Below are 19,725 nucleotides of genomic sequence, written 5' to 3'. Positions count from 1 at the left end.
TTAGTTTAACAAGTAGTACGTGCTTCTCAACTTTGCTACCAACTGTCTGAGACATCCTGTAGTGCCAGCAACGATAGTATCTTGGTTCCTTTTGCTCGCGTTACCAATACCGCGGCTGGGTATCGAAATCCAGCCAAGGTAAAGGTGAAAAAGAGGTTCGATTTACCAAATCGTTGAATCGGGCCAGTCGTTCGCAGAAGTTGAAAACCTGTACGGAAGGTTGCGAGTTGAGAGAAAAAAGACCAACAGCGAAGGAGAAGAAAAAGGTGAAACTGGCGCGTTACAGTCGAGTTAAACGTTCTTTCCTTGCTTCTCCTTCCGAGAAAGCCGCTTTTCCTCCTGATGATGCTTCTCCCGATGCTCCGGAGAATCGGAAAGTTCAACGGTGCCAGGAACTCGGTGAGACTGTATTTATTCACCGGCTTTTCGTCCCGTGATAAGGGTCTTTTGCTGGTTCACCGAGCGCACCGGTTGGCAGACACCGTTGGCTGTATCCTTAGTCCGTTTTCTCTCTTCTAATAAACTCCTTCTTATCTGGAGCGGTTCGGCCCGCTAGTTCCGTCTCGAGGTCCCGAGAAACCGGCAATAAAACTAGACTTTCCTGGCCATTCTTTGCCTCGACAATGCCACACTGCTTAGGATCCGAAATAGCTAGTGGAAATGTGGGTTAAGACGACGACATTAAGGGACAAAAACAGACTCTGATACCTGATATATAAGTTAATCGACATATATTTGGATTCTATGAATCGGAATCGATGATTTGTCTTTCGGCTTCCTTCTTCTGTTTTGGGGAGGCGAACGTCTGAGATTCGATGATTTTTTGACTTGTCCTTGACAACTTAACGTCGTCTTTCCAGCTTTCAACTTAAGCGTGCAGAGTAAAATAATGCTATATAAAGCCATATCAAAACCTGTTTGGACCTATGGGATCTAACCATGGGGAACAGCGAGTAATTACAACATAGAAATTCTTCAACGATTCCGATCAAAAACTCTAAGATTTTCAATAGATGCACCTTGGAATGTTTCCAACGAAACAATACATCGCGACCTTAAGATACCTACAGTTAAAGAAGAAATATCCAAATTTAGTAATAGATATAACATAAGAATTAACAACCACCAAAACTCACTAGTTACTCAATTACTTGATACGACGGATCAGATCTGCAGGCTACAAAGACATTACCCTTTAGATTTAAACATTAGACTCAGTTAGAATTAAACATACGATAATCACTTATTATTCACGTTATAATAATAATTATTAGATAGACAGATTCGTTATACTTATTCGCTCGATTGACTGACTGACTGACTGATATTGATTCATGCAACTGACTGTGTCTGGAGGACATGATCGTCTATTGATACTGGTCGACGGGGGTACCAAAAGGTTTGAATTTGTCGCCGATTGTAGGTTGCACGTAGCAGCAAAATTGCTTTATACAGTGTTTGTTTATTACATTATGTGCGTCGTACAGTGTTAATCCTCTATGGCAAAACAACTATGTGAGGCATCTTCGTATCGAAACATCCTAAGACGCATATGCCGTTATAGAACGTTCGTCTTTTCTTGCAATGACGTTTGATATCGTATAGCATAGATAATCGATTAAAAAATCTTGTTAACTGTCCATGCACGATGTAGCGAGGAAATTTATAGCCGGGATAGTACGAGACTACCTACTAGTGGTATAAAAAAATAGCATAAAGCTACCGAGCTACTAGTTCTACCAAAGAAATGTTTAAAGTAAACGAAATATTGGAATCCTGAAAAATAAACACATGGTTCGTCCGTATCCATCGGAAGAATTACAGAGGTAACTGGAATAGTTTGCCATCTACTCGCAATCGAACTCTTGATTCTTGATCGCTTTCAGTTTACACAGTTTACAAAAACGCATCCGCTGAAAGTTAGCCCTCGTATCCCCTTGCTTTTGCTCGGTGAAATCGTTTCGTCACGGTAAAGCTAAAAGCTTCGCAAATATCCGGAAACACGGGAAACCGTTGCCAGCTTGTCATTTCCGACCATGCGACGTCTAACCACAAACGGGATGCGACGAATGTCCGAAAGCGACACTCTGTCGAGCTTCTATTTTTCGCCCTACGACGGACAACGATTCAACGGAATAAAGAGGAAACGCGTTTTTCAACGAAACACGCATTTCCATAGAAAAAATTCGCATATACATACTCTAAGCCGGCTTTTCAATTTATACGCTGGCCATAAAACGCGTGCAAGCAAAACAACTTTTCACGTATATTGTCGTCACCGCGTGATCATTTACATTTTCTCTTGTATCTGTTATTTCGTTAAACGAGTTTCTCACATCTTTTAATTTAATTCATCGCGAATTTCTTCCATGCGTAGATCAACATCATCGTACATTCTATTTCTATCGTTTTCCTTTCGTACAACTCTTACTTGCCCTGCACTTTTCGATCTTACGCGAATACAAGATTTCCACCGGTCGATCGTTTTCTTAATAATCTGCATCGTAATCGTCGAGTTCTACGTGCAAGTTCTAAATTATCGTGCGAAAGTTCGTAACACATCCATCGTCGAGCCTAAAGAAACGAAGTAAAAATTCCAAACAAGTATATTTATATATTTGCTGTCCCTAACTTTCTGAAACTTTTAATCAAAGGAAAGTTTGCCTCGAGACTGCATTCTACGCTTTATCGATAAAGAGCTCGCGTATTCTTTTGTCTGTTTCGGGGCATAGCCTTTTCAAGACACCCCGATAGATACAGTCGAAGAGCAAACGTGAGCTGAGATCGTTTCTCGGGTCAGAGAGCCGCGCTCGAGTTGGCGAGAAAAGTAACACGTAAAAGAAATCCAAAGTAGTCGATAAGACCATCTAGTCCCGCCATGGAATGGACGAAACATGAATTTCAAAGGCATTAACCGTGCTTCCTAATCGATTGCCAGTCGATGTTGAGTCCATCGATGGCCAGACTGGCCGGTAGTGGAACCTACGAGCAATAAAATTTCTTTTTATTCGGCTGGGTAGCGGCCGGTCGACTCGTTCGGCCAACCGATCGAAAAACTGATATTCTAGGTCGACGCGTTTCATCCCGAGGATAACGAGTACCGACGTTTACAGGCAGTCGAGCAGATGTTGCCGATCGCGAGCTTCGATCTGGCTCATTTAACCGGAAGAGGAACGACCGCTACTTGTTGACGTCGCCTTTCTCCAACCCTCCGAATTATGAATAATGGATGGCCAACAGAGCCGACGCGATCCTCTGCCCAACTCCTTGTCAGAGTCGAAACCGAGTCGTCCCTTATCTCGACCAGGTTCTTCTTTTAGTACCGGTAACTTTCGTGACCCGGATCCTTCCGATGGATGTTCCGATATCGTGGTCACTCGGTCTTTAAGTATTCTCATTGCATTGTTATCGTATATGATATTAGTAACATCGATTTTTCATTTCTGTCGTATTTTTCACGTTGGTTAATTATTAATTATATGTTGAAAATGTGCTTGTAAATTTGTACATGTGAATTGGATAAAGTGAGGAAATGATAGCGATTTCAAGATGTCAATTTGTCAAAGATGTATCGATTTTCGATGAGACAATCATTAAACGTAAGGAAACGAATGGCGTAGATCGCATTTCCTGTAGATCGTGTTATAAGTAAATAAGTTTGGATCTATAATGTTGAAGTAATCACCACTTCTAAGAAAACGCTACATCTGATCTTTTTAGTTTTCACAAACACTGAAGCCCTCGACAGCGTACAGACTGGGATGAAGGCAGACCATAAACAGTAGACAGGCGACGATGGCTTCGGGGTTTTCAGTTATAGGGTAACACTGCTAGCGTGCGGATCTGGACCAGCTCAAATTATATTCCTGCTTGTACTTACACTTCTGTATTAAAATATATTTTCTACTTTATAATTTATCCACGCGTTCCTCTGTTCATACATCTAATAACATATAATTTCCATTTATAACCTCGCTGTTGTATCGAACGAAAGAAATTGTCGAACGCGTTACGAACAAGTCATCCTTTCTAGAAGAAAAAGAAATACGTCTTTGCAATCTGACGTCTTGAAATCGCTGTAACTCTGCCATTTGCAATTGCCTGTTGGATACGGCCATCGAGATGGTTATTCTTATCGTTGACGCTCACGGCGAGGAATCGCGTGCAATAAAGTGTTTCTTTGTCGAGATAATCGCGGCTATCGAACGAACGATGGAAGAACGTTATCGGTTCACCTCCCGCGGAGAAAGCGGTCGCGAGCCAACCCTAGATATTCGACCGGTCGTAAAAGTAAATCCGCCGGCTGTAATCTGTTTCGGAAGATGGCGATTCCTGGCGGCACCTTGGCACGCGATAAAGCAGCCGACTTTGCGGGAGTCTATTTCAGTCGGCCGGGACAGGAAAAAGGAACGAAGGGAGGAAAGGTACACTCGCGTTTCTCACCGACGAGCGAGCAAAGTATCGACCGTTGCAAATTTTCCAGGACGAGTTAACAAGAACAGGCTATCTCGAAAATTTTCCATTTTTATATTTTCCATTTTTATATTTTCTCCGGATGTGTTGGATCATCTTTGTCTCGTAGTTCGATATTCCGTAGCTTGAAAAGAGAGAGAGAGAGAGAGAGAGAGAAAGACGAAGGTAAAATGCAATGTTTTATATATATTTCGCATCTTAAATGTTATCGTCAATTTTTATTTTCTAAAAAAGTAAAAAGTAAAAAACGTATCTTTCCCACGCGAGGCCAGAAATACAGGAAATCGTAAGAACAGAGAAGCGAGTATTTTATCTCGTACGCCAATTTTTAGATAAAAACTAGACGAATACGAATAACGCGAAAGACGCGTAATATTACGATTTGGTCGATAATTTCTATGTTCTTTACTCATCTTTTTCAAACGTTATCATCTGTCTGTTTAAACGCATTTGTAAGAAAATGTCTCTCAATCTGTCAAGGTTAATCGCGACCTCCGATGGGTCGAAGTATAATAATACACGCCGCGCCACAGTTAGTTTCTTTCTTTATGTCCCTGGACTAATTTATGCATCGGACGCAGAATCGCGTTCGCGTAAAAATGCGCTTACGAAAAACGAGGTTCTGACCCAACGGTGGCCACTACTGCACTGTACCCAGAAACAATAAAACACGATGGAATTTACAGAGAGAAACGAGAGTGTTTCCTTTGGTTGGACCAGTATCCCGACGCTCGTACAGCGTCGCGGTCAAACCTCGCCTACGACAGCTCGGAAAAGAGAGGAAAAGGTGCAGGAGAAAAGAGCGCTCACGGTTCTCGCATTCGTAAACCAGCCGACAGAATGGAAAGTTTTATTCGGTGCTAAGAAATGGAACGTAACGTCGCGTCGCTTCTTCGTCGTCTCTCTTCTCATCCATTTCTCCCACTGGACCACCCCCGGGCCTATTTTCTTCCGCCTACGTCCGCTTCCTGACCTTCTCTCGCGGTCTCCAAACTTTCCTCTTCCTGTGTCCCTTTCCCGTTTGTCGAGTTCTCCCGGTTCCACGCTTTTCCACGCTTTGATCTCGCTTCTCTTTTTCTCCTCTTTCAATTTTAATCTCTTCTCGGCCTTCTCCTCCCTCTCCTTCGAGCTTTGATCTTCTTCTGCGTCCACCTCATCCCATCTTCACGTCCGCGCGAAAACTTCCCACTGAGAACTGGATTCGAGTAAGGTTATCGCTTCGACGCGATGGCGTTATCATGACGTAGATACTTTCTCTACGTTGCATAGCGCGATAACGTATCGTCGACGAACGACGGTTCTTCTACTGGATAATACGTTTTGGATATGCACCATACATGTACGTGGTTGGCTGTTGAACAATGCTAATTTAAACCCCCAATTGTCATGGTTCGTGTAACGATGAAATATTGAGAATTTTGTTCATTTTTTTCTCTATCGATATAAAACAACACGCATCAAATGTTTATTTCCAGATACAATGTTAAGTGCATGTTCTTCCTAAAAAATAAAATATAGAGTAGCTAATCGAACAACGTACAACGTTCTTTTTTCGCAACAAAAATTGATACAATAATTAATCGTAATAGTTGATTAATAATACGAAACTAATTGCCAACAGAGTATTATGTAATAATACGTTAATAATGATACGTACATAGTACGATTATGCAGGAATTTTTGTTAGCTACGTATAGTTAATGGGGCTTCAAAATTAACGAAAATAAATCCACGCATGTAACCTTCACGCTGCGAAAATAAACCTGCCCTCAGGTGACCATCAACAATATGACAATTCCTATCAAGGATTCAGTTAGATATCTGGGCATGACTCTGGACAGGAGATTAACACGGAAACAACACATCATAGACAAGTCGAAGCAACTTAAAGCTTAAAAAATTCTACTGGCTCATTGGCCGACGTTCCAACTTAAGCACGCAGAGCAAAATTACGCTCTATCTATAAGACAATAATAAAATCTGTCTGGATCTACGGAATCGAACTATGGCGAACAGCAAGTAATTCCAACATTGAAATACTTCGACACTTCCAATCGAAAACACTAAGATCCTTAATCGATATATACCTTGGTATATTACCAACGAAGCAATACATCGCGACCTCAAGATACCCACAATCAAAGAAGAAATAACAAAATGTAGTAATAGATATATCATAAGAGTTAACAAACATCGAAACGCCCTAATTACTAAATTACTTAATACGTCGGACCAGATCCGCAGACTAAGAAAACACTATCCGTTAGACCTAAGCACTAGATTCAGCTAGAAATAAACTTATTATAAATAATTAGCCATGTCACTGAGAAACTTATTCAAAATTCTCAATGCGAGAATTGATTGTAAAGTACATGTAAATAAAAAAAAAAAAAAAAAGAAAACTACGTATAGTAAGTAAAATCGCGCGCTGTTCGAGGACCAGCTGTGTATGTAATGAAAAACAAAACAAAGAACCTAGGAATATTATTCATATAGTTTAGTATAGCGTCTAGTATAGGTTATGCAGGTCTTTTTCCGGAGAAAAAGAATTTACATCGTATCGTATTAGTTCGGGATATTTCGTCGGCGAAAGCATTATTTCCTGTTCGCCGAGTAAAAGTTTCCGCGGTAGCGAGCTCAAAACCCGCCGGATGCTTCATCTGGAACGAGATTTAATTTGCAGTAATGGAGAAGTATACGGTATAAAGGCGGAAACCGTTGCGTGGAAAGTGTGCACCGGACGGCGATAACGGTGACTATGTCCCTTTCAGCGAGTTAGATGTACCGGGCAACGGTGTCGAAAAAAGAGAAAGGGAAAATAGGAAAAAAACGGAGAGCGGTCGGTGCGAGGGAGGAGAGAGAGAGAGAGAGAGAGAAAGAGAGAGAGAGAGAGAGAAACGGGAAATATACGTCTACGGATTTGGCGGAAAAAAATTCGGAGCTTGTCAGCTTTTCAATCGGTCACGTTGTTCGCTGGCGCGTTACAACGTCAAAATATTGTTTCGGACAAGTCGCTTTGTCGAAACATCGGTGGCGTGCCGCGACTCTGAAAATAATGCGTCGTTCGTTGGATCGTAACTCACGTTTCCTTTTGTTTCGGAAACATTTAGCTCACCGCGAACCAGGCAGCTACCGCGTCGCTCGTAAATAATCCCTCGCAAGTCTCGTGAAATTTGTCCCTCTCTCTCTCCCTTTTATCGAAATTTGTCACCAAAAAGTACAAACCGTAAAAATTCTCTGATTAATCGATCTCAACTATCGAACTTTGTTGACCATTATCGCCAACATATCTCCAACACATGTATCGTTAAACGTTTCGCTTTTTTCCTTCTCTCTCTCTCTCTCTCTCTCTCTCTCTCTCTCTCTCTCTCTCTGCTTTCGTCTCTTCCCCTCCTCTTTTTTCACTTGCTCTCTGAAAACGTTTCGTTTCGCGCTTTCTTGTTTGGTTTTTCATCAGCACCTGCACAGCAGCCAGTTCTCTACCAATTACGTCGACACCGTTTCCACGCCGAATTTCGACACTCCAATCGCCAGGCGAAAAAGCCGTGACGCTGTTGGCTGCGCGTGGAACTCGAACCCCCTGTGTTTCGAAAATCCCGCGGAAAAGAGAAGAAAAAAAATACACAGTCGACCAACTTGGACTCGCAGAATAGGTTGCGCCTCTGGTAGGAATCGGCCATGGTTCGTGTTCCACGAAAATTTCAGTTCATCGTCAAGGGGCGTAGGGGTTACACTTGGTATTTCTGTTTTGTCTACACGAACCATCGTCCACGTGCCTTGTGATTTTCCGATTCTAGCGGATCGAATTACACGGACTATTTCCCTCGTTACTTTGCCTTTGGTCACTAGTCACGTGCAATTTCATTGCGGAGCGAAGAAGTTTGCGCAAAATTCGTAACAGTTTACGCAAGCAATAATATTTATCAATACGAACCGTAAATGAATTTTGGTGAATTTCAACGAGCGTAGGAAAAACGCCACTTTACTTTTTACGCGATAGAACAGAAGTAATGTTGTTTGTTCACAAAAACGTTTACGAATGTTAGGTAAAACGTTTCACGTAACACGTTACAGAGATGAAATATTTGTTTATAAAAAATGTTCATTCACGATGCTAGTTATGCAATTCTCCATCTCGCGAATACGAGACTGTTTGCGTTAGTGAAACGTTTGCCCTGTTTATTTACTTATTTCTTATTCATTCCGGCGTATAGCGTGATTGCTCCGAATTGCTCTCAATTCCTCGAGCTACGTCGCAACGTTTCACATGACCCGGTCTAGTGGAGCGTGTGTCGTCTCGCTGCATCGCACCGACGACGTACACCGAGAAAATTCAATTTCATCTTCCCTGTATGCTCGACGAATATACTTCTCCGTTGGGCCACCGCTTCATTTTACACATCTTCAAGGACACGTTGCGCGTGCAGCAAGCAGGTCGACATCGTACGAAATTTTTAACTCCGACAGAGGACGACGGAGCGTTTGTTGGAAGCCGATTTCTGATCGTGAAACCAACGCGTTCGGTCTTTGTCGTTAAAAAGAAAGTTTTTGGCGCACGTGCCTCCCAGATGACTCGAGGCGAACGCAGCGGGAGAGAAAAATGCACGTCTGCTTGTTGATAAATATTATCGTAGTCTCCGAGTGTTGGGAACAAGGATATTGCCAGGGGATAGTAGGAAAATAAGATGCTGCTCCATTTGTTCCATCCTCGTGCCCTTTACTTCTACGCAAACAGTTTAGAAGTTCAGACGTTATACGTATACAGCCAACAAATACAAATACGAATGCTATATGGGATTGAGGCGTTTGTGGAAACTTAACGTATTTTAGCCTTTTAACCGAAATTTTGTTATGGAATTGTTATTGTGAATTTTCAAAGCGAATGCGTCTCTGTCAATTTTGTCACTTTTGTGTTAGTTAAGTCTTATCAGCTTGACAACAGATTCGGACAAACCGATAGAAACGTGCCGAATTAATCAGTTTATACGTATGAAATATTTCTCGGAAGTTTTGATTTTACGGAACGTTGCCAACTATTAAAATCCTGTCATTCGATTATCAATTACATTAAAGAGGAATGAAGCTGTAAATTGCATTTATCGCGTTTACATTTTTAAGAAGATTCATAACGAGGGCATCGACATTTCGTTACTGATCGTCACCGACAATTAGACCATTGACGAATATCGGAGAAGTGTCGTGAAAATTGTTGCGAATATTTAACGTATGCAGAAGATTAATATATTCTCTGTCGCCTTAGGTAATTTCTCAATGCGCAAGCTATTTCAAAAGAGTCTGCAAATGAAACGACTGTACCATTTTCGCTCCAAGAATTTTTTAATTCTAAAACCTACATAAATTGAAACGAAGTAATCGTTACGAATCTGGAACAACAAAGTTGCTTGATAATTGTAAAATTACATACACCGCGCGAAACGTATTTTATCAAATATACCTTTGCAACAAACTACGCGCAGTTAAAAATTCATCCGGAAAAGAACGACGCTACCGTTTTGTATGCTTCAGCTTAACGTTTACACGTTATAGTTTCATCTTCTTGAACCACAGTTTAGTTGATATTTATCTTACAATCACAGCTCTATACCGCGATAATATTAGGTTGTCCGAAAAGTTTCTTTCGTTTTATGAAGAAACAACAGACGCGCAACGTTCTTTGTTTTATTTATTATTATTTATGTATTTATTATTTATTTATTTATTATTGTATTTATGTATTTATTATTTATTTATTTATTTATTTATTAATTATTATTATGTATTTATTATTTATGTATTATTTTGTCGAATTACGTGCGATCCATTTTGTTCTGTTGAGATAAATACTGTTGTAAAAAACACGTTTGCGAAAGAAAGACACTTTGCGGACAACCGAATACCAAAAGCTGGGATAAATTATTCTGTCACTTGTAACTTATTTCCTGTATCGATAATAAAATTTACACGTTTTCCCACTAAAGAAGTTAGTTCGTCAACGTTTTAGCCGTAAACGCATCTATTACATTTTTAGCACATCACGCACAGACGCGGGAAATTCAGTTAACTGTATTATTTCTGAATCTGAACGATGCGTGACATTCGCCTGGTCGGAAATAGAGAGGGCGCGACGTGTCGCGTTTAACGTAGCGCATCCCACCATCGTTAAACAATACAGTCATTAGCAACTGTAACGTTGACGCTAATTATTCGCCACAATTTCGGCTTTTTCATCCAACCTGGTGCAACGAATGTGCCGAAAGTACGCTCCGAGTGGCTGTTTAGATTACACCGCTGCACTCTGCACCCCTCTCGCATGAACGATTGCAAATTATGTAGCGAACGAACGACTGCGAATCAACGTTAACGAGTTGTTTCACCGAATTTTGTTAATAGCCGTTGCTAGCCTTTTGACCGTACACCGTTGTAAATTCATCTAAATTTATCGTGCGAATAAAATCGGCGAGATTCTACGGTTCGATGCAAGTCGAAAATAAAGAATAACGAAACTACACTGAAGGTTTTTCGTTTTTTAAGGAAACGCAGTCTGAAAATTTGTACAGTGATGGAATATATGGCCGTGTATTTGATTAATTTTCGATTGAATAACGGATAATCGATACGTTATTATGTACGAATATGTAAAGGAAAAACATGATAATTCACATTTCGTATTTCCTTTTTACAAGAAAATATATTTAAAATTCAGCACGTTGTTAATTAATCCCATGTCCGTTTATTCGATTTTGGGGAAAAATTCTGCGAAACGTGAAAAATATAACGTTGCTTCTCATAACACGAAAGTATTAAAAAATATTAAAATGTCGGGTTAAGCTTGGTTGGCTATGTCTTTGCTACTTTTAGCAGTTTTATATTCTTTGTGTTTAAATATTCCTTTTTAATCATAAAGTACGATTAAAATAAAAGATTCAACAAAGATGCGCTTTTGTCGTCTTCCTGTGAACTTCACACGTGAAACTAAGTCGTGAAACGTAATATAACATTTTCTCCTTTCGGGTCTCGTTTTTTTCAGAAAATCCACTTTCAAAGTTTGTCATGTACACGTATATTACCGACCTAATTCTCGATTAAACATATTTAACCTCTGGTTTCTTCAAAATGAAGTTTTAAACTGCAGGATTTTATTGTACGTTTTACGCTTGCTTTCGAATCTACTACGTCGTGTAATAAGTTCGCTCATCTCGGTGTTACGTTCTGAAAGTATTATAGAAATATTCTGTTACGGAAAATATCGTTTGCAATTGAATAATTTGACGACGACCGGAGAGGCGGAGCGAATATCACGAGTATTTCATAAAAGAATTGTTCCTCGGTACCCAATAAATTAACTTGCAAATTTCCTTCGTAACAGGCCAGAAATTATTGCAATTTCATTCGAGTTTACGACATTGAAGATTATTGGAATATTTTCTGTACTATCGATATCGAAACATCGGTTACTAAACATCGTACAAAGAATATGAGAGAAAATCAAGTACACAAATTGAAATTTTTTGACAAGATGATCACAGACTTTGGAACGACGTAAAAATTGCTTGAGCAAAAAGTAGAACAAGATAACGTGTATACATCATTGATTATAAATAGTTCTTTTTTAAAAAGACACGCGGACAAGAATAACTCGCTATCGATCCTTTTCTTCCGTCGAGTTCGCAATTAAACTTAAACACACTGGATAACTTTTTCTCAGAAATGAAATCTCCGACTGAATTTCCTTATTTTTCATTCTCCCCCTGTTTCGAACCACACGCTCTCCTTGACTTTACTCGTACGAATTTAGACTTACGACGTACGGATCGCGAGAAACTGAACCCTCCAACCTCACAAATAAATTAAACTTTCCCAACAACGTAATTAGAGCGAAGATCGACGTTCGCAGGCACCGAGCAACACTGCCCTGAGGAAGTCGAACGAACGAAATCCGCCGGTGGTCTCACGGGATTTCAGGCTGGTGCAAATGAATCGGTGGATAACAAACGAAAAGTTTGTCGCGGTGATAATGCAAGAAAGCCATCAACAGGTAGCCAGAAGCAGGAGGCTAGATGGAACTAGTTGGCCACCTTAATTACAAATTTTTTCCTTTTTTTTTACTTTGGAAAGTGTTAAGGAAAGGCGAAAGCCGAAAGGAAGACGAAAGTACGGCGAAGAACGGGTATCGGTAGGGTTTGGCGGGGGTCGGAGGAGCCGCTGCGGTCACAGCACGCGCACACATGTTCGCCAGTCGGCATGGGGGCTGAGGGTGGACGAGTGGGAGAGCGGAGCGCGCGCCTTGGCACTCGGCGAGACGGCGCGCACCGCGACAGACCGACAGAAGCGGTGGAAAGCGGAGCTCGGCTGAAGCGAGTCGAGGCTCAGTCGCAGTCACGAAGCGGCGCCGAGCACTTCCACTCGGTTGGCCAGTCGTCCCTCGCTATCCGCCTCTTTCCTGTCTCTTTTTCTCTCTGTTTCGTGTCGGCTTCTCTCGATAATTTCTCCAACGTGGAGAAAAAAAAGCACCAAGAACCTGTCGCGTGTTTATAATTAAACGATTGCATCGACCAAAGTGTCCGCAAGAAACGTTACTCCCTTTTTTCCTCTCTGTCGATCCCCTCTTTCCTATTTTTCTCTCGTCACGTCCCGTTCTTCTTTCATCCTGATATCCGAAGGCGGATCTCGCGCTCGCGCGTGCGACCTAACGACGCGATGAATTTCTCTCGAGAGCCGACGAACGCACGGCGTGGCTCCATGCGCTTCGCCGCGCCTCACTCCGGCTATAATTAACAAAACCGCTCTCGTACTGCCGAGAGAAACTGTTCCCTTGTAACGTGCTGACGCTCGCGATCATGCCGCCTCCCGACGAACCTGTGCTTTAATCGTTTTTACTTTCCACCGATTCGAAGACAAATCGATCAACAGTGTATCGTAGGTGGTGAGAGACAGTAGCCGAACAGATGGATCGTCGTTAGAAGCTGGGAAGAGAGGCGAGACTGTGTCCAGGGCACGCGAACGCCAGCAAACACGGCCACCGCGAACCTTGACCGTGAGTCTCTGTTCAGGTCTTTCCGTGGAACGACCGACCTATTAACCGATCTATTCTCATCTCTGGCGGCGTACTCGACGCGCGACCGCCTTCCAAACGCGACATTACTCCGCGTTCGCGTCTTTCAGTGTAAAAAGTGAGTTCGCGCGGTATCGGGAAGATATCTTCGCCGAGCCTTTCTGCGATCAGGCTCGACAATTTTGTTGCGTACGTCGCCAGTGTACGTCAGGAAAGAGAGCAGCTGGAAGAACTGCCGAGGTTTCGAACAACCGTGACAAGTGGATTTCGCGAGTGTCGAGAAAGAACGAGCTTCGGAGACGTCGGTGTGTGAAGCGGGATCCTCTCCCGGATCGCGACGGCTGCCACGTTTCGAATAGCAGTTTCGTTGGCGATGCGCGAGTAGGTTAGAGGAGAAGAGAGCGGCCGAGAGACGGAGAGAGACAGCGAAGAACCAGCGGCGAAGATAGAGGAGAGACGCTTTTAAACTGATGAGATGACAGTGCTGTGCGTGTTGTGGGCGACTCTGTCCACCGTGGCATCGATTCTCGCCTGCTCCGGATTTTACCTGCCTTACTGGATTCAGGTGAGTCGACGCCTTTTCCACCTCCGTCTTTGAGAGTTTTCCACGAGTTGCGAGGAAAAACCTAATTGTGTTTCAATCGCGAATCTCGCTTGACTGTGTTGATATAGTATGCGTGATAGACGGACGCGTGTTAACGCAAAGAATTACAACGTTATAACTTGCGAGATGTTTGTTCATGTCAATTTACGAACTGAAGTTGATTCAAGTTTGAAATTAGTTCTGTAAAATCCCGTAAAATACGTCGAGTCGTTCTATACGTAACGCGGTTTGTCTGACAGTTGAGTTTAAAGTCGTAACGATAGGAGTTTTATCGAAAAGAGAATAACAAACTGTCGATGGACAGCTGGTAAATAATCGTAGAAACGAAAGAAAACATGCCTTTGATTAATTAGAAACGAACAGTCGTTTATTTTTTATCTAATGCGCATAGCTATTCGCGTTATTTACGAGATGTTGCCATCTATGCTTTGGACGTTTGCTCGTTTTTACGATCCTACAAAGGATAAATGTCTTCTTCGTCGCAGTTATAAATTCGCAGAGCCGTTAAAGTAGAATTTCCTATAAGCGTCAGTCACGTAAGTACGTCTGATGCAAATGCGCTAGTTGAAGATCGTTTATGCGTATGCTCGTTCCATGTATTATAACGTAAGCGTCTCACAACGACAGCAAATCTCTACGTTTGTTCGGACTTACGCTTACAGAAAGATCCACTTTTAGCTCTTTGTTCCGTGTCGTAGCACTGAAAAGAGTCGACGATAATCTCCTTTCTTCCAGCTCTACAACGGTTGGATCGCGGATATTTCTACAAATTAATATTCCAAATAAGCTTCTCGCCGCTATTCCCTCGCGATTCGCGTTTTACTGTTCGCTGCGGCGACAGACCGGCTACGAGGTGGCCAACGACTCGTAACGCGATGACAGATCGATCATTTTCGCAAATTTATCGCCTTTCGAAGCGAACCGAGTCCACAGAATCGTTTCGTCGCCTCGTAATTCACCGGCTAAGAGCCGAACAGCGTCCGTCAATGCTCCAAGTCAACGTTCCAAATTCTTTTTCCTCACCCGTTGCAAGATTTACGCGATCGTCGATCGACGCGCGGGACGAACGTCGTCGCGATCGTCCGAGGCAAATAAACACGTAATTGCAGCGTCGAGCGAAAGAACGATCGGAGGATCGGTCATGATTTTGTCTTTGATAGGTTATCGAGTCGGCGAGATATCAGTTGCGTCCGACATCGATCGATTCGTATCGCTGACAACGGGTTTCGTAAATTAAACATCGTCGTTGAATTAATAAACACCGGCCCGGTAGATTGTCCCGCCGAGCGCAAAGTGAAACGAGCGTAATTTCGATTCATAACGTTGCGTCGCCAGTTATCGAGCAACCAGCTCCGTTTTCACGCGGATCTCTATAATCCGATGTTGATAAACTTGGTTTTTCGACGACCCACGGTTTCGTTAGGTGTCGGTTCGTCGTGATACGACGCAACACGATTGTATCTATTTATTGGAGACGCGAATGAATCACTTTCCCCGATATTTTATAGTAACAACCGCGACACTCTACCTCGTTATCGTCATTGACGCGACCGACATAGAATAAATCTTGATAGAAATTTCTCGAGCGTTACATCGAATTCGACGATCGGGAAGGTAACAACTCTCGACGAATAAGTATTTGTTAAACATCGTGCTGTCATCGTACACGCAGGCGATTTAGAATAAAACCCTCGTCGAATTCCATCACCGAGACTCTAACGGGTGACGGTAAATAAATATGTACCTACTTATAAACATCGCGTTTGTATTTATTATTATTATCGTTCCTCACGGTTGATCGTCGAAAACAGTTGCAGGAAGGACGTCCGCCGCATCCTGTCGTCTTCCTCCTTTTTTCTCTCTGTCGGTTGGTAGCAGGCGGTGTGCGAAGAACGCCGCCTGGAAAAAGGAAGAAGAACGCCTATTTAAAGCACCTGGGCGGAAGATACGAGCTTTCTGTCTCTGGTGAAAGAAGTCGTTAAAAAGACGTCGACGTTTGCCGATGTTCTTTGATACTATCGAGCTTTCATCGGACCGTTAGCTTTGCTACATAGTCACGAAAGCGTACAACGTCGTTTTTGTTCAACGACGAACGCGTCTCAACGAACATAGAAAGAGAATGTTAAATTTTAATGTTTCACGATGCTGGACGGTGGATGACATATTTGTGGTTCTTCGGCTTCTCCTCATCCTGTTTTCGATAGTACGTTGCGCTTTTTTCTCACGTCTCGCGAACACTGGAACGTACCGTCCAAGTACTCGTAGCGTAGGTTGACTTTCTCACAGTTTGTTCACAATTTTCACCATACGTTGTTTGCTGTATTATCTTTACGCCATTCGATGATTGACAAGCCTAGTCTTACCCTAGTGAAGATATTCACCTTTAACGTTGAAATCTCAACACGTAATCCCCGTACGAATCGCTGCAGAAATGACTTCGCATTTTTAATTTTCGCCTGTTGTTTTTTTAATTCCAACCATTTTACCGAAGAAAGTCTGCTTATGAATCGGTTGATAACGTACAGGATACAAACAGCCAAGAAATTTCTTCCTGGTAAGCGAATCTCAGACACGCGCCAGGGACGTAGCTTTCGAGTCTGGTGTCCTGCTTCAGCGTGATATCGTCGCTCTACGAATACCTCGAAAGCGACCGGTAAGCCGAACAATCACAAATACATCAAAGATTAGTCGCGTGTTTTCACGTACGAGAAAGTACGCCGAACGCCTTAGAAAACGTAATCGATGGAAGCTAGGAAACGAAAATCATTCTGTCGATCGCGGGGACATTAAATTGCCGCGTAGCTCTGACAATTTCGAGCTGCGAAACCTCCAGCACGCGACACGTCGAACTACCCGTCCAACTTGCTTGGGAACTCTATCGCTAGCGACAAGCCATATTAATGTCTCCGGGGATGCGAAGACGTTGCTCGGAAAACAAAGATCCAAAGAAACCGTAGTAGGTTCGCAACTTTTCTCTTCGCTGCTCTGTGGTGTTCTCGAGTTAGACACGCGAGCTTTCGTCGCGCATTAGCGGTCCTCAACTTGTCCATCAGATGGTTTGCTAAAAAGTTGTGGCAGTTTTCGATAATTGTTCGTCGCGATCGCCTGAGCTTCCAGTGACGCAAATAGTAGCCGGGTACATCGAACGTTTAGGATCAATGCGATTAAACGATCTTATTCTTACAACATTCGTTCAATCGCGTTTACGTTTATTTGGAGACACGCATTTCATCCGATATACGCGCGTGTCCCGAATGTTTGTCCATCGTATGATGTTGAAAAACAGTTGGATAAATCGAACGTACCAGGCAAATACAGCGTGTTGGCAACGATCGCTTTGGCAAAGTTGCGATAGCGATTAAATTATTACGTTATTTGCCCTTTTGAACAAATACGATAAACGCGGATACGGATAGAGGCGGGGATTACACGTGTAACGCGACCGAAACTTTCTCGATATTACGTCGCTGTTAAATAGCGAGCAACTTTCCGCTTTCCGACTCGGGCGCGCCAAACGAAACGACGAAACTTGGAAACGCGAAATTCAAGACTTCCCGTCGAACCTCGTTAACCTCGGCCCGTCCCTTCTACGGTAAACGGTTCGCTAATTCTCTTCATTAGCTGTTGATTCTCCCGGTATAACGAAGTGCGATGCAATTATATGCCAGTCGATATAAATTTCGATGAACTGACACGAGTCGGACGATTTTCTAGCGAAAACTTCGTCAAAACCGCATTCATCGATGTTAGATAATAACAATTTTTATCGTGAAACGCTTAGCAGACGAAACTTGCTAGAGATAAACGCGACAAGTCCACTTTTCCAAGTCATTTTTATTTATTCGAAGTTTGACAGTTTTCTGTTCGTTGCTTTCTTTATTCGACACACGCGAGCTTTCGTCTCTCACCGACAGCTTTCCACGTGTCTGTCAGATCGTCTAGCGAAAAACAGCGGGAATTTGCTTTCGTTTAACGTTATTCCTCGTACATAGTTTCTAGCGGTAATACTCCTGTAGCCTTGAGATGCATAGTAAGCGGAACAGGTAAATTTGCTGGATGAAAATTTGCGAATAAAACCGATCTCCTCCTTTAGAAGATTAATCTGGACGAGGGAAGATGGTTGCTGCAGTCGATGCTGAATTCTCAAGCAAGTATTTTCAATTGAGAGTCTTGGCTGGACCGAAAGCCAAAAGCCGGAGGATACGTGTGCCAGCGGTGCATTAGCATACCGATGAGCTCCGAAATTGGCGAATTACAGATTTTGTAGGAAATTGTTTAGCGGCGACGTTACGCGTGGGAGGGAAATGCTGTTCCCGGGCAACGTGATTACGAGATGTAACGAACCGTGTGGATGGGTTGACAACAAACGAGTTCAACAAGTGCACCAGATTCCTACTCGAGCGATGGAATTTATTCAGCCGAAAGAAATGTAAATGCAGCGTGGATGGAATGTTTGATGCGAGCGCTCCGTGTCGTGTAATTTTATTACATCTTGTCTAATGAATCGTGCAACATTTATCGCGATAGCATGTAACAGACGAAACAAATTTTTACCCAGAATCTATCTCGTTGGTTATACGTTCAGTTATGCTGGTAAAAGTAAAACATTACGCGAACGTCACAGTTACACGAACATACGCGCCATTGATTTTAAGGAGACTACTCTACGTATAAAATATTCATTAGCTGGAGATATTGGCATCTGCAGAAGTGAGATAAGTCGTTCTGCGTCAGTTTCTAAGACACAGGTCAGGCAAAAATGGTCCTAACATTTTTAAGTAAAAAACCACTAAATATACACGTCGACGAAATTGCCAATTTTGATTTAAGACATTAGTTTCTCCTTAATCTACACCTGTTCTATTAACATCCACGTGCAGTTACTGTAATCAATTGAAGCGTCGATGCGTATGCTGGTCATAAAAATAATAAAAACTACTTGGAAGGATCAAGCAAACAGAGAAATCAGAAATGTTTGCTGGGACGTATATGTCCTCCAGGGTCAAATGGGCTAAATCATAAAGTTTCTATCTTGCTCGGAGATACTGTGTCACGCGTTCGTATACTAAAGCCAACAAACTAACCCGTAAAGTCCAAACAGGAATGAAAACTCGCGAGGCACGGTTCGTTACGGGTCGGTGACGAGGCCACGGGTTGACTGTCGGTACCGGAACTTTGCAACTCGTAGGAATTGTTCGGCGTTACCTGGCCAATGCCAGACTCCTTTCAAGGCGACTGAATTAGATTGCAAACGAACTCCCCTTGTCAGAGGGTCATGCGACGTCACCGGGATCTCGCGATCGCGCCCCAATGGGACGTAGACCGACTCCACTTAACCCGGCTACGGACGGAGGAACGACGCTTGTTTCGCAAATTGGGCTCGAGTACTGGCACTTGAAAGGAGCTAGGGATATTCTTGCAGGCTCCCTGCGGCCCGGATTCGCCGAACTTTTCAGAAAAACTCGTTCGCGTCGACGTTTCTCTTTTAACGCTTCTGCGAGTCTTCCCTCTCCGTTTCTCGAATTTCTCGCCGAGTTTCTATCTTCTCCTCCTTCTTTGCTGCCAATTATTCCGTTCGTGGATATCTCGTGCAATT

The 19,725-nt window shown here is 42.7% G+C and overlaps 1 protein-coding gene across 4 annotated transcripts in view; it reads left to right on the top strand.

The window, feature by feature from the left end:
- The first annotated feature begins 12,746 nt into the window (after nt 1-12,746).
- The window catches only part of LOC126918806 (LHFPL tetraspan subfamily member 6 protein-like), a 35,968-nt gene continuing 28,989 nt past the window's right edge, over nt 12,747-19,725 (top strand). Inside the window, exon 1 of one of the 4 annotated variants that reach the window (XM_050727209.1) lies at nt 12,747-14,090. In XM_050727209.1, the coding sequence (XP_050583166.1) occupies nt 14,001-14,090 (90 nt within the window). In that variant the 5' untranslated portion in view covers nt 12,747-14,000. The remainder of the gene's footprint in view (nt 14,091-19,725) is intronic. The other 3 variants (XM_050727208.1, XM_050727211.1, XM_050727210.1) reach the window with 3 other exon arrangements.

Source organism: Bombus affinis, chromosome 7, assembly GCF_024516045.1.
Source record: "Bombus affinis isolate iyBomAffi1 chromosome 7, iyBomAffi1.2, whole genome shotgun sequence".
NCBI lineage: Eukaryota > Metazoa > Arthropoda > Insecta > Hymenoptera > Apidae > Bombus > Bombus affinis.
This window is presented reverse-complemented; position numbering and strand designations above follow the sequence as displayed.